This window comes from Esox lucius, chromosome 4 (assembly GCF_011004845.1).
Source record: "Esox lucius isolate fEsoLuc1 chromosome 4, fEsoLuc1.pri, whole genome shotgun sequence".
Taxonomy (NCBI): Eukaryota; Metazoa; Chordata; class Actinopteri; order Esociformes; family Esocidae; genus Esox; species Esox lucius.
In genome coordinates this window covers 25,698,927-25,714,238 of record NC_047572.1, presented here as the reverse complement: position 1 = coordinate 25,714,238, position 15,312 = coordinate 25,698,927, and the positions used below count along the sequence as shown (strand labels likewise).

Below are 15,312 nucleotides of genomic sequence, written 5' to 3'. Positions count from 1 at the left end.
GCTCAACAGAGTCCATAAAGGAAGAGCTGATGTGTTTTTTGCCTATGTGGGGGCCCAAATGGTCCTTCTCCCCTCACACAGGGCCAAGGTCAAACAGGGCAATACAGGGAATAGGGTGACATTTGAGACAAATGTTGTGTGATTTAACTCCTACTTGGGAGGACGGAGCAGTATCTTGTAGGCAAGGTCAGATGCATGGACACCAAACAGACACGTGCGTGCACTCGGACTCAGGAATAAATGCTTTGGTGTCTCAGTACTCATTCATTTAACACAGATCAATTGACAGCACAGCACGCATCCTAAATGGTTCCCCATTTAACACGTTTGCGCCCGTCATCACACCTCTCAACTTGAACACACTCATCACTGCGGCCACGCCTAAACACATTACAATAGCATTGTCTGACGGAAGGCTATTTACAACTCATTTCTGCGAATTGAAAAACACACTTTTGCTTAGTTTTAAATATGCCTCATTGACTGGCATTTAAACCCAATGGTTTCTGCTAATTGACAGGGATAAAATGGCTCGGCGGGGTACTGAGTTTTATCAATGAACCGGTTGAAAGAGAGTCAGGTAAAAAAAACAAAAATCAAAAAGAACAGCGAGAAACGAAGGGAATGGAGAAATGTGAGGGGGTGGTGAAGGCACTCACAGCAGGCAACAGGCACTTTGTTTGAGCTCACAGAGATGTGGGTTATTGACTAAGCAATGACAAAAACACAGTGGACATTGTGTACTCTCTAATAATGGCAGCCTATGACTAACAGTGCCCCGACTTGTGACCAAGTGACCTTGGGGGCTCTGAGGTATCGGAAACCAAAGGGGGGTGAAGGGAACACGCTTCAACACACTGCATTGAGTAGCATAACTAAAGTTAATATGACAAATATTAAGAGCGTATAGTTCAGCAATTAATTTACGTTGCAGTAATTCATTTTTGTATTACATGACTGGAGACTTGGAACATTTTATATCGCACAACTGATCAAAATTATGGAAATTCTGAAATCAATAAAAACTATATATTGAATCGATCAATAGGCTAGGTGTGTGGTGACATTGCTCAGAGACGAGGAAATCTGTCAAAATAAATTGGCGTTGCAATAACAATGTTGCACATCTCAATGACAACAATGACTGATAGTGTCGCACCAAAACCCTACCGCTCATTTAAAATAGGCGAGTTGCTAGATCTCAGGCCGATGAGTCTTATCTTCTGGGGGTGGTGGGGTAACTTCGCACATACAAGCTGAAAGCTTTTTGGATGATTCCCAACCATTGGCCTGAGGTACATGACTGGCTTTCAACCCCACCCCTCCAGCCCCAACCCCAAGTAATTGAATCTTCATATATTCCCACTGTGGTAGCATATTTTGACACAGCCACAAGGAACACGCGGTTATTTTTCTTATGAAATAAGCACAACACAAAAAAGCTCTCCAGTGGCTTCGGCAGATGCTGCTTGTTAAGCAGAACAAACCACCCGACCAGATAGGCAGCATCAGGTATCAATTGGAGACTCAATGAGCCAAACCAAAAACAACGCCGAAATCTACTCAACTCGCACTCCGAGACCCAACGCTTTGACACTTGGCCTGAGCGACAGGGATCCGTCACACTCTGATAAGTGACAAAAGCTACAAAAGAATATAAAACCACATTAATTGTACACGATCGATATGAAACTCTGCCATCGTTAAATAAACCGATGTGTCCCAAATGGCTGCTGACCCCTCTTTTAGGGTACTGCTGACCCCTCTTTTAGGGTACTGCTTTTGACACACACCCACGGGGACAACAGACAAGTATGCAAGCCCACGAGTGTATGGGAGCTCTAGACCCAACACCCGCCCTACCCTCACAAGCAGAGATTTATGTTAATGTGAGCTCAAGCATCATTGTGTTTCCGTCAGGAGTGTTTTACGGACATCTGAGCTCCCCGTGACTGTGTGTCCATCCCAGAACCAACAACTCCGCAGTGGCTTGGTGAGAAGGTATTAAAGTTCCATCAGCCTTTGGTATGGAAATGACAATTGAAAGGCCCAAGGCCTGGGCTTAGCGCCAACGGAGCGCATGTCTCGGAGTTGTAGGTGCTGGGCAGAGTAAATGAGAAAGTGAATTTTTTTGTGAAAACCCCAGGGTAAATACTCAGTGGAAATTCAGCTTAAGAGTTAAACGTGCAGATAGTCCGTAGAGGAACAACATCTGAAGGAAGAGACAAACGACCAGGACCTGGGGTTAAAACCAAGGGGGTATCAGGTGATCAAACACGTGGGGTTTAAATACCAGTCTCCTCGCTGACTGGGAGCAACAACAGCTTCCGAGGGGCAGCCTTAAAGGAGTCCTCGTTCTTCAGAAACAGCCTTCAACTCACGCCTCAACCAGCAGGAGAGGCTTCAGAGATAATTAGAAAGGTAGCAGACTCATTGATCCACCATAGTAGTGGTAATGCGCTCTAATAATAGCATGGTGTGTGCGTGCGCGCTACGGTAACATCAACATGTTGAGAGCAGACACCCACCGACAGCAGTGGCCTGTGGTCATGAAACATGGCACCGCTCCAATTCCACTAGTCAGTCTGAACGGACCCTTCTGCTCCACTCAGCTGTTGTCAGTTATGACAGCGGGGGAACAGGGGGTCGGGCGGGTTCACACAGTGGCCAACCACACATCAGCAACCCAACCAATCGCTACATGAATACGCTGCCGGAACTTCCAGCACAAAGTAGGCTAGGCGCATCATCTGGAGTGGGCACGTGTCACACAGTAATTTGACAGGCTTCGGACCGTACAGCGAGATGGCATCGCTCCCTCATCTGAACACAGGCACATTTGGGGAAGGAGGGGCTGGGAGCTCTTACAAGGCAGAGCAGTATTATTGTAGGGCTGTCATACAGGGCAGCCATGAGCCGGGAACCTCCAGCCTCATCACAAGGCTACTTGGCCAGCAAGCTAGAAATAGACAGTGTGTGTGTGTGTGTGTGTGTGTGTGTGTGTGTCTCCATTCAAGCTATGTAAAAGCGCTGAAGGGTACATTACAGTGGGGGCCAATCTGCCAAAAGGCCCCGGGTGGAGAGGGAGGCTGAAGTGTGTACATGCGAACGGTGCGCTAACGACCAATGAGTCCCGAATGGAATCCACCCGGCCGGTTACAGATCACCGCGACCACAGCCCTGTAGCGCATAACCCGAGGCACGGGTCAGAACGAGGGACGCTCTCGTCACCTGTTTACAGAAGGTAAGCACAGCTACTGCAGACAGCAAATGAACCTTTTGTAATACAAGATAAGATGAGGAATGCGAGTCAAGCAGATAGCCCTAATATTTTCCAGGAACAGATTAGCTCTTGAGATATGTTCAGGTGCCGCCTGCCTGCCAGGAGAGTTCATTACGCTTAGTGAATAAAAAATGAAACTGAAAATAACCTTCAAGTGAAGAGGCAAAAGAAAGCAGAAAGTATCAGCAGTGTATTTTTAAACATTCTGTCATACGTCACAGGTTTCAATGGACTTTAATAGAAAGTGCCAGTCACCAATTAACAAAAGAAAAAATACTCCCGGTGAAATATTAAGGCCCATCAGTCTCAGGCCAAAATGAGTGCCCTAAGTAGGAAAAAGGATGTCATTTGGGCCACAGAACCAAGAGAACCTCTTCAAACGCCCCTCGCTACCTCCTCTACAACATTACTGTCCCGTTCAGGGAGACCAGGCAGGAGGGAGATGGCACATAAACCTCTGCTATGCATAACACAGAATGGCTTGCATTCCCCACCACATATATCTCAGGCTCTCAATAAAGAGAGACGGGCACCACAATGTTGCTGCAGCGGACTAATGTGAAACGGTAACTAGGCAACAATTCCAGACAGAATAGCTAGTTATGTACCAGGTGCCGAGTCCCAGAACCACACCCTCGGCCGAGCAGAGTCCCAGAACCACACCTGACATAGCACTATCCCAAATGAAAGCCTATTCCCAATCATACACCACAGCTTTACCAATCTACCCATACAGACTCAAAAGCAGAGCAATGCAGGGCAGAGGAATACAACTACAATCACGGACAGCCCAAAATCTTCTGGTTTACCTTCCGACCCCCTAATTCATGGCACACACTGGTCTGAGGCCCTTCTTGGAAGGAGAGAATAAAAACTAACAAGTATTAACACCACTACCTAAGCCCTGGAATAGGCGAGCGAGTTCAGAGCTACAACATTGAGAAACCTCTGGACTCCATCAGGAGAAGTTAGAGAACCACTGGGAGAACCACCAGAACATGGTGCAATTCAGGTCACGTGTCAGAGATGTGAAAATCACATCAGAGTACATCCACGCCAGCACCCAGAACACCGCGGTAAAGCAGAGCAAAACACTCTGCCATGTCACCCCTGACCTTGAAATACTGATGTCACGAGCGAGACGAAAGGTGAACCCGGTTCAGTGTAAAACACACTTGTGTGGACACTACTGAAGCAAAGGGTGCACCCGGATCAGTGTAAAACAAGCCGAAGCAATATGGCTAACGAAGGCACTGAAGCACCTCTGGTTAGCACACATTCGCCGTGGCGTGTGTGGGGAGGGAGGTATGAAGAAGAATGGGCGGGAGAAGACTGACAGGATGAGGATTTCATGCTCACCGATATGTCCAGCAGAACATTTCTTTGCCTGCATAATTACTAAGGCAAGAAAACAGTACTTCATCTACCTGCCAGCCCGGCAAGTCAAAAAGGCAAGACTTCCAAGGGGAGAGATCAAAGAGGAGGTCTGAAAGGCAGGCAGTCTGACAGCTCTTTGGTTTACAGCGGAGGTCGTAAATATAAGCAATGCCTCAGGGACGCTAAATCTTTCCCCTGATACATTGTGTGCTGTGATTTGTTTTAATTATGCATCTAGATGAGATTACAACTAGATCAATTGAACTACCGTTCACTTTTGTTTCGCATTACCCCTGGTTAACCCCTCTGAAAGGCAAGCTAACGTAGCCGTGAGACAAATACAAACGCCGTAACGTAAATTGATTGTCAGCTATTGCGACGTATCCATTTGTAGTGTTAGCGCTATGGCCAAAGGACCTCCCAACCGACAACTACATGCACCTCATACAGGCAGATTATTCAGCGTGCCTACAGATTATTATATAGTCATTACAAAGTATGAATTGAAAATGGGCTGCATTGGTTTTCATAAGTCCGCATTCTAATTACGCAGACATAATACTCCGGACTACTCACCGCTCCAGAATGCTGATTGGTCAGAGGAAGGGATTTGTTTTACTTCAGGTCCTTCATTATAACCACAAATAATAAAACACATTTGAACTAGTTAGAAGCCATACAAACAGTAAATTGGGCACTTAGTTCTCAATTCAATCTTTCACTTTTATATTCTTTTTGGACAAGCACCAGATACATTTGAAAAGGATTATTTTAATGAATTGCTTATAGCAGTAATAGTAGACAAATGTACTCTAAACTATTACATAGTTTTTATTTTAATCACAATATAACAGTTGCTGTATCAGGTTGGTTTTGTGTTTGCTGAGGTCATATATTCAACACGACACTTTCAAAACCTGAGTAGCACTCATTAACACCTGGATCAATGTTGGCAAACATCTGCCACACACCATCAGCGAGTCAATCACAACAGAAGCGGTTCCAGTGACAAGAAAACAGTTGTGAAATAGGCAGTAAATGTTTTGACCAGCCACAGTCGTCATATTATCAAGGTCTACAGATGTCAAAAGACAAACGTAAAACCTTTAACAGTCCCAGAAGCACTGAAAAGCTGACATACAGCAGGTCCAAGCTCACACAGACTCTGCTGAGTTTAGCGCCTGGGCAACGTGGACACTAACAAGCCCCGATTATGATGACAATCTAGCACTTCATTCCTTGGGTGCCTTCATGAGCACCACATGCCGAGCTGACAGAGGAGACGGAATCAGGGCTGGGGACAATAGGACCCAGGGGAGGTTTGTTATAACAGAGAAAGAACGGGCAGTAGTGGGTGTTAGTTTGCCTCCCTAACTTGGTAACGTGCTCCTACTGAGGGACGGTGACAACAGCGGAGCAGATAAAACAAACGCGTGTCTGTGCCCTAGGACTGAGGGAGGGAGAAACCGGCGGTGAGAAAGAAGCAGGGAGCACAAGAGACTAAAGGTGTAACAGACAGCGAAGCGGCAGGAAAACCGATGAGGGACTACACAGGCTCCTAACCACACAACCGGGGGTCACCGGGTGCAGGCAGACCGGTTTCAATCTGTACCCCCAAATGCTACGCGATAACGTACGACTGAGTTAAAAGGCATCTCAAACGCCTGTCGCGTAATGTCTCAGCGTCAGCCCTGCCCGGGCAGATCCCTCACCGAGGGCACAGCAGGTCGGCGCGCGAGTGTGACAGGGTTTCCAGATGCAACGTTCATTTCATGTGGCGTGAAACCGTCTCGCTGCCATATGCAACCGCGGCGACGACCAGGAACAAACGCGGCGGCGGTTTCGTCTGTTGGTGTAGCAGATGACAGGGTGCACCACCGCTGGCTGGGATGAATGGACCGCATCCCAAACGGAACCATGCACCCTACAGAGGACACTACTTTGACAAGGTGGGCTGACTGGGTGACAGGGCCCAGGTCAAATATGACTCCGGGCAAACGGGGGACAAGGGGGGTTCCTCCAGGAGATCCAGCAGCACACGGCAGATTAAAGTCACGGGGTGGGTTGACATGCCCTCTAATGCATCAATATTAAACTGATTATGGCTGCATTAGTCATGTAAACACCTCACTCTGCTTATCTTAATCTGTGTAAAGTCATGCAGCGTAGAACGGCTGGATTTGAGCACTTTTGTGAATATAAGGCCATGCAAACACCTTAAGTAGTCTGTGTATTTGATCAGCACAAGTGTCCAGCACCAACATAGGCAGTCCCCCTCTGCAGACAGCAAGTCAGAAACAGCAAAGTCCACATATTTAAGTTGTGTTAAACAAGATTAGAGCAATCAGTCTTCTTGCAAAGCGTGTAAAGGTTTTAATCAAACCATTAGATTATTAATTGCGTCACTGTGTGCATATAACTGCGCTCAATGAGAACCTGATCATTTGTTGACAGACTGAATCTGGTGGGAGGTCTGTAGGGGTGGGAACCTGGGCTGTGCAGGAGAAAGCACATGGGGTGCACACCCGGTCGGTGGACTCCGAACAATCTGCTCTGGACTATACTATATGTCCTGGTTCTCTGGGTGTGCGTCCAAAGCACGTTCAAATAAACACTTTCTCAATGGTCATTAATGCTTAATAGGACTGTTTGAAATCACTGACAGGGTTGTAAGAAGTTCAACTTTAAAGTGACGTACCTCACATGTCCTCAGTAGCTCTGATTTTACAAGGTTTACAGATAAATGATTATGATAATATTCCTGGAAGACCAAGAACAAGCTTCTGTTGCTCAGTTCAGGACTCATAGTAAGTGCTTTTTCAACAAACAAAAAATGTCCAACTGTAAATAGATAATCTCCTCCGAGATATATTATTTTCTCTAGAAGAAACAATAGTGCCCTTTTCAGAATCACTACACACGATTTGGCACCGCAGATATTAGTCAGGAATGAACAACATATTTAACACTGAAAGGAACCAAAATCAGCCAATGTGCAGTCATTCACCTAAAGCATGGGATGGCTGAAAAGAACCTTGACAGGAACCATGACATAGAGCCTGGGGAAGATATGCAGCATACATCAGTGTAAGGACATAAAGCCTATTATGACAGTATGCCAAGTATTTCTTAACTATCCAAGACAGAAGGATATTATGACAATGATACTATGGAGATGAGCATTTAACAAAAGCCAGGCGGACATTTCCCATGTGTGCAGGATTAAACCTCTCCAAGGTCGTGGCAGTGGAGGATGTGAGGTCGGTCTGACTATAAACCGATTTGTCAGGAAAACGTACACACACAGACATGCTTTTAACAGGCAACGCGGAAGTGACGTGTTTTGTCAGTGCTCAGATGTCTTTTTAAACAAAAAAGCACTTACGGGGGTCGATACGATCCTCTGGCTATGATTCAGCAATGAATTATTGAACACAGGGACAGAGGGATGGAGAGGGAAGCTGTGGTTTTTCCCTCTCATTCCGCCTGGTTCCCCAACTCCACTCCCAGGGGGGTTTCATTGAACATGGACAGCAACCCTTCAGAACACCAACACAATAAACTTCCCCATCGGAAGATGAGATGGGGCCCATGGTGGTTTGACAAGGTCTAACCAACCAGCCCTACAACAGTAAACAGTGATGTGTCCCAAATTGCAGCCTAGTCACTTTATAGTGCAATACTACTATATGGTGCTGTGGGGGGAAATAGTGCACTAGATGAGGAATAGGACACAGGAATGGGCCAGGAGGAGGGAAGGTGTATTAAAGGCTATACAGCCAGTCTCACATGGGGATGAATTAAGTCCTATCAAGTGGCGACACTGACCGGTTCTAATTTGGTCCAGGAAATACTTCAACATGAGTAGTTAATCACCTTCAATCAGCACAATTAAAAATTAGCAAAAAGCCAAATTTACCACTAGTAACAGACCCTTAACATGGACTTTATTAATGGGAAATGGGCACAAAACAGACTTTTAGATTTGTGTATTGGCGGCAGAGATTGTAACAATGCTACCAACTGAAAACTTTTAAAAAAAATCGGTCAATACCATATCTGATTAATGGCTCAGCAATTTCATTTCTATAACTTAAATGTAAAGGGTAAGTGACAATTCCGCCATGTGGTGAAACATTTTCCAGTACAAGCTATTCTGTTTTTTTTTTTTTTTTTTTAAATCACTTTGTTGAATAGATTTGGTCAGACTATGACCTCATGTCAGGTAAAATTTACATACAAATAACAAACATTCTATGAAGCACTCTTTAAATCAGCAGTTGTCACAAAGTGCTTAGAGATACCCAGCTTAAAACTCTGAGTAGACTACTACACCAGTCGCCATTACACGCTGTCGCAATAACTAAATTCAATAGACGATTGACTGTATTGCCTAACAGAATTGCTTAATAGTATTTTGATTTAATCCACACAGCCTCGTGTCAGCGTATACATCAAGTGGGAACAGCCTATACCAGGGGTATTTAACACTTACTCTACAAGGCCCAGAGCCTTCCGGTTTTCACTTATGCCTCATTATTAACGGCATCCCATGTCTAAAAAAAAAAAAAGACCCTGATTAGGGGGTAGCAATGAAAATACAAGGCAGAGGGATGGAGTCAGTTTCATCTCAAAAGGCGCCCTAGGTGGTCTCCTACGTTCAACCGAGGACAATATGACTACGCTAAAAAAACTAAAAAAATACATGAAATACTGCATAGGGAAAAGGGTTCATTTGGGGATGAGGTCTGTGTTAAAGCGATGAGGTCTGAGAGAACAGGTCCCACCAGGGCGCATGTCACAGTGGCTCTTCAACCACATCGGAGACGAGGTAGGGCATGTTGCCATGGCGCCCAGCACGAGCAGCGGACACACACATATCACGTCCCTCCTCATCGTCGTCCGTCTGCTTCCTCCCTCTATCAGATCGGCTGAGCAGCCAATCCCGTCAGATCCACTCTGTATCGCTACGGAGACGGGCTCAGCGTCCTAAAGACGTCGGGTGTTCCACAGAGATGTGAAGGGGGCGGGGGGGGTTGGGGTGTGGGTCGGTCAGTGAAGGAGAAAAGTACTTTTGAAAGGAACCAGAGTGGTGGCATTGGATTGGCTGAGTGAGACGGCCCTGAGGTAACGCGGCGGCATTACAGTCGGATCTGACGAGGAGCACGGAGACGAGGACTGGGGCCAACACACTTCAGGTTTCTGGCATCGTCCTTTCATTCGGTCACTGGGGTGCAAGAAAATGAATAAATGCGGCAAAGTAACACAGGACGGCATACTGGCGCTGTCCAATACTATTTACATTTTTCACACAATTACAGGAATGCATGGCCACATTCAGTTCAGCCCAGCAGTGCTGCTCAAAGTGCACTGGAGCAGACTTGGGGGGGGGGGGGGGCGTCGGGTAGGATGCAGCGATTCCAATATTAGAGAGGGTGAAGAGGAGCCGGAGGGAGGGAGGGGGTGATATGAAGAACCCTTTTTGGTGGCATCCCTCATCAGGTCGCGTACCCCTATCCAAGCCCCCTTCCTACCGGACTGTCCTGGAGAAAGATGGGCAATAGGGGAGCGGCACCAGGACGGGTCCAAGTAAATCCACAAAAGATCCTCCAGGGGCGCCATTTCAAATATAATACTGGGGTTCACACGGATTCCGTCATTCAGGCCATGGAACGTACATTACACCCAGACCATGGAGATCTTCTTTATTATTTCTTCCTTCTACCATCCTCTTCACCTTCCTCCTGTTCGTCTTAATTATCCATCATATGTGTCCATGTGTGACAGTTGAATGTGACCCAGTGACAGGAGCCAGCTCTGGGGAACAGAAGGCCCAGGAGCAGCCCACTGGCTCCAGTAGTAATTCCATTCTGCTGCCATAATCATCACCACCCGTTCCGTCCATCACCCAGAGAAGGGCAGGGAAACAGAATGTGTTGAAGACGGTAGATTCTAAGAAATAAGGCATTACCGCAGCAATAAAACCTCTCAGGCAATCAGGAGCACTCTGGGTAAAAACATTTTTAATATATATTTTTTTTTAAATGTTCCCCTGTTAAACTACAGGGAGGAGATGAAGAGACATGGGAAATTGAGCAGAGAAGGGAGAGACAGGCCAGTGAGGAACCATCGGTCACAACTGCTAGCCAACATTCAAACTCCTCATTATGAAAACATACCGTTGAGAGAACCCCCCCCCAGACAGCAACAGGACATACTGATCATTTGGTGTGTGAGGAGCACCATGACAACGAAACTAGAAAAAAATTATACCTGTATCAGAGACTCTGGAGATGGAGAAACGTGGAAACCTTGTAATTGTGTAGACAGAACATCCAGCAGTATCCTAGAACCCATCCCTCCAGAACCCTTAGAGAAGGTCAGTCAGCCTTATCTCCACTGGCAGGCCATAACTAGCCAAGTGGGAGCATGGACCCACGCCAGCTAGCATGCATCCACTAAACCACGTTGCTTTCTTACAAGACAACGTTTTTCACTAAGTCACTAAGTAAATAATCAAGATTGATCACACAGCTACCACTAACATTGTGGATTTATTGTTTTGGGAGAATAATGGGACCTTTTTAATGATTAATTGCTTTCAGGAGGGTAATTATTGAGAGACTAAACATTTCTTGTTCCTTAATGGGCTGATAAATGCTTCTACACGTTTGGTAAAGGAAAGAGATGAAAGAGATGCATGGGAAATCGTAGAGCGAAGGGCTTGGCCAGGGGTGGTTGCGTGCATGCGCACATTAATCTGTGCATGCGCACACGCCAGGTTGAGTTTGTGTCCTGGATTCGGTGCATGCGCATGTGCGCGCACACATCTGACCCCACACACACGCATGTGTCATGGAGGAAGGGACAATTTAATTCAGAGACCAAGCCAGAGCAACAAGAAGAGCGTAACAAATTGCACTATCCATGAAGGTGGGCGATCAGACATGGGCTAAAGCACAGTGGCTCGCCGTGTCCACGAAGACCGAGGCATGGAGTGGTCACCAGAGAGAAATGTGGCGGAGGGGGGACAGAACAAACGCACGAGGACGTGATAGACGAGACCACTTATCACCAGCAGGGCAGAGAGAGCAGGAGACCGAGGAGTGTCAGACTCAATCCACAGAGGGCCTAGTGTGTGATATTTGGGGTATTTCCCTTTGAATGAAGACGGAGACAGCCAGATGGGGGTAGTTCCTTCCTAAATAAGTTCGTAATGGAGTTAGGGTGCCACCTCTGAAGTAGAGGGACATGAGTGGATTGATAGAGAGATGACTGCGCTTACATTGCCCAGTGGATTGATTAGAGAGAAGACAGCACTTACATTGCCCATGTACTCAGACAGAAGGTCCTGCAAGGCCTGGCGGACGGAGTTGCACTCGGCCACGATGCGCTCACGCCGGTCGTCACGGGTACAGGACGAGTCGGCCATGAGGGCGGCACCGCTGATGATGCTCTCCAGGCGCTCCTCCAGAGACGGGCGGAAACGCTCCTCGCTGAAAGCCAGGGGGTCCACAATGATCTGCTTCTGTAGAGAGAAAACAGGGGGAGGACATTCAAACATATTACCATTGGTCCTTAACAGGAGAACCAAACAAATTTTAAATGAGTAAATCCAAATAAGGGCTGGAGAGAAATATGTCCCTATGGTGGCATTCTTAGTTGGTAGAACGAGACCAAGTATGAAAGCACTTGGAAAAAACTAATAGAAACGGACTTTAAAAGACCAATCTGCATCATAATAAAACAAAAAAGATTTAATAATTAAAAACCTCTTCATGACGCTTTACTATATTGCATGGTTTGTTTGGGTTGAAGAACCAGGCTAGACAGATGACCAGGTAGGAACAAAAGTGTTGGTCAGTGTTTCCAGGGGGAGCCTTTTTCCATTTAAACCATGACATTAAGAAGCTCTCATTAAGAGTGCTCTGATTTCAGAATGTTTTTTCATTCCTCAAAACATGCTAATCCATGGCAACAGTGACAAAGCAGAAACCTGAAACCGGTAATTAACATTTGGTGCCTGCTAGCTCAGTGCCGCTAGTCAGTATTTATGTAGGTGCTAGGTCAGTGCCGCTAGTCAGTATTTATGTAGGTGCTAGGTCAGGGCCGCTAGTCAGTATTTATGTAGGTGCTAGGTCAGGGCCGCTAGTCAGTATTTATGTAGGTGCTAGGTCAGGGCCGCTAGTCAGTATTTATGTAGGTGCTAGGTCAGGGCCGCTAGTCAGTATTTATGTAGGTGCTAGGTCAGGGCCGCCCGTCAGTATTTATGTAGGTGCTAGGTCAGGGCCGCCCGTCAGTATTTATGTAGGTGCTAGGTCAGGGCCGCCCGTCAGTATTTATGTAGGTGCTAGGTCAGGGCCGCCCGTCAGTATTTATGTAGGTGCTAGGTCAGGGCCGCCCGTCAGTATTTATGTAGGTGCTAGGTCAGGGCCGCCCGTCAGTATTTATGTAGGTGCTAGGTCAGGGCCGCCCGTCAGTATTTATGTAGGTGCTAGGTCAGGGCCGCCCGTCAGTATTTATGTAGGTGCTAGGTCAGGGCCGCTAGTCAGTATTTATGTAGGTGCTAGGTCAGGGCCGCTAGTCAGTATTTATGTAGGTGCTAGGTCAGGGCCGCCCAACGCGGTTCCTGAAAAGCTACCGTACCCTAGTGCTCATGATTCCAATAAGTAGCTGGATGAAGAGCGACTGGAAAGAAAGCCTACAGGCCATCCAGGAATGATAACATTGGTAAAATTACAAAAGACTTAGGAACATAGAAAAGAGCACTCACATTAAGAAGCAGCATGGATCCCAGTGTATATTCAGTTTTGGATTTTTTTGTTTTTGTTTACTGCATTTGTTTAAAGCTTGCAGATAGGACGTAATGCATGCATGGAACTTTGTGTTCTCAGTTACCAAGACAAGGGCAGGGCGGTGCAGGACACAAGTAGCCGCAGGATTCAGGCAGCTGGCATTTTGTGTGTGCTGGGAGGAGGCTTGATCATTACAGTAGGTGAAACACAGAAGAGCTGAAACTTATTGCAGGAACGTGAGGATAACAGTAATCGTTCCAGAGTCCATAATGGTTCTGATTCAGACCAGGTGGGTGGTGCAGAAGGCACCAGTGTGACCAATTAAATGTTTTATCCACACAGCCAAGTCAACGGGTCACAAAATGTCATCAGTCAGTCAGTCCGGACCTCTGACCAGCCCATTTTCTAAATTACTGTTAGACAAAATCAGTGCCAGGTAGGAGTGGAAAAACATTAAAATAAGCAAAACACATATTCAAAGACCAGAGGCCCCATACACAATTTGTTTCAACGTGGGGTGGACGAGAAGAGAGTGACAGAGCGAGACAGAATGACAGAAAAGGCTAAAAGGCATACAGCACCCAAAACAAACATCTACCTCTACATCTACCATTTTCAGCAGGCAAAGAGACAGGGGCAGGGAGGGAGAGGGGTAGAGAGAACCAGACAGAAAAGAGGGAGTGATTTGACAGACTCTGGCAGGCCTCCTGATAAACCTGCAGGGGAAGAGTTTGTGTAAAACGTCTATGTTCATAGCCTCAGACCCAGACCACGAATACCTGTACATTTCCATATTCCCTAGGACGCAAACCACATTAGACATGTTTGTGTTGAAATGCAAGAGAGCTGTCATTCACTCATTTATTTGCTATGTTAATTGATCCCCTGATAGATAATCTTTTCTGCTGGTGAACCTGTCACATAGGTACTCCTTCCGTGACCCCAAACAGTTGGTTTTAATGGCAAGGTCACCAGGTTGTTAGCAAGCTAGCCGATGCGGGTAACAAGACAATGTAGAACAATTGTAAAGTTAGTGTTGGATGTTTCAGCCCTACTGACAAGTTATGTTGTATTTCAGGAAAGGGTAAACTATTTGGTACTAGATCTGTTGTGTTGGGTGGTTCTGTCCAAAAGTGCTGCTCCACTCATTCATTGCTAGTGCTGTCCCTGCTGCATTTATTGCAGAGACAGGCCCAGAGTGCATTTGTTTTTGCTAGCCTAAGCTAAGCAGTAATGTCATCGCCGAATCACTTTTCCACCAAAACACACCCTAATAGCAGAGCTAACAAATAACTTCCATGCTGGGCATACATTACCAATCTCTTCTGATTAATGTTGGCTGATAAAACCTCTAGCCACCTTGCCTACCTGTTATGCCTTTGCCTATTATTCAAATACCCTAACTCATGCATTTGGTTGAATTTGGAAAACATTTAATAAAGACAAGGGCCAACCATCCATCAGAAAACCTACCGTTGAAGCCCCACCAGCAACCTCCCATTTAGATTAAATGGGCTACAAATAGATGCTGCCAGTTGTGGTAATTTGAGGGAGACATTTAAGGGCTGTGGCCCATGACAACCTGGTCTAATCGAGCAACTTGGAAAACACAAATTTCAAGTCAAGCATCATCTACAGTTTAATATTAAACATAGTATGTCATTAACCAACAATTTTCAACAATACAGCCAAACTCAAAACATTCCAAAATTGTGAATCATCATGAATAACTATAGAAGATTATGCAATTAATGGCAATAATTTTAATCATTTGACAGCCCAATTTGAATAACATCTTGTTTTACCAAGTGTATAAATGGCAATAGATGAGCGACTTCTGCCGATTTTGTCGTTTCG

The 15,312-nt window shown here is 46.0% G+C and overlaps 1 protein-coding gene across 2 annotated transcripts in view; it reads right to left on the bottom strand.

Moving 5' to 3' along the window:
- Positions 1–15,312, bottom strand: part of ctnna1 (catenin (cadherin-associated protein), alpha 1) — a 132,473-nt gene that overhangs the window by 85,147 nt on the left and 32,014 nt on the right. For both annotated transcript variants that reach the window (XM_013133582.4, XM_029119554.2), the window contains exon 8: positions 11,985–12,188. In XM_013133582.4, the coding sequence (XP_012989036.3) occupies positions 11,985–12,188 (204 nt within the window). The remainder of the gene's footprint in view (positions 1–11,984; positions 12,189–15,312) is intronic.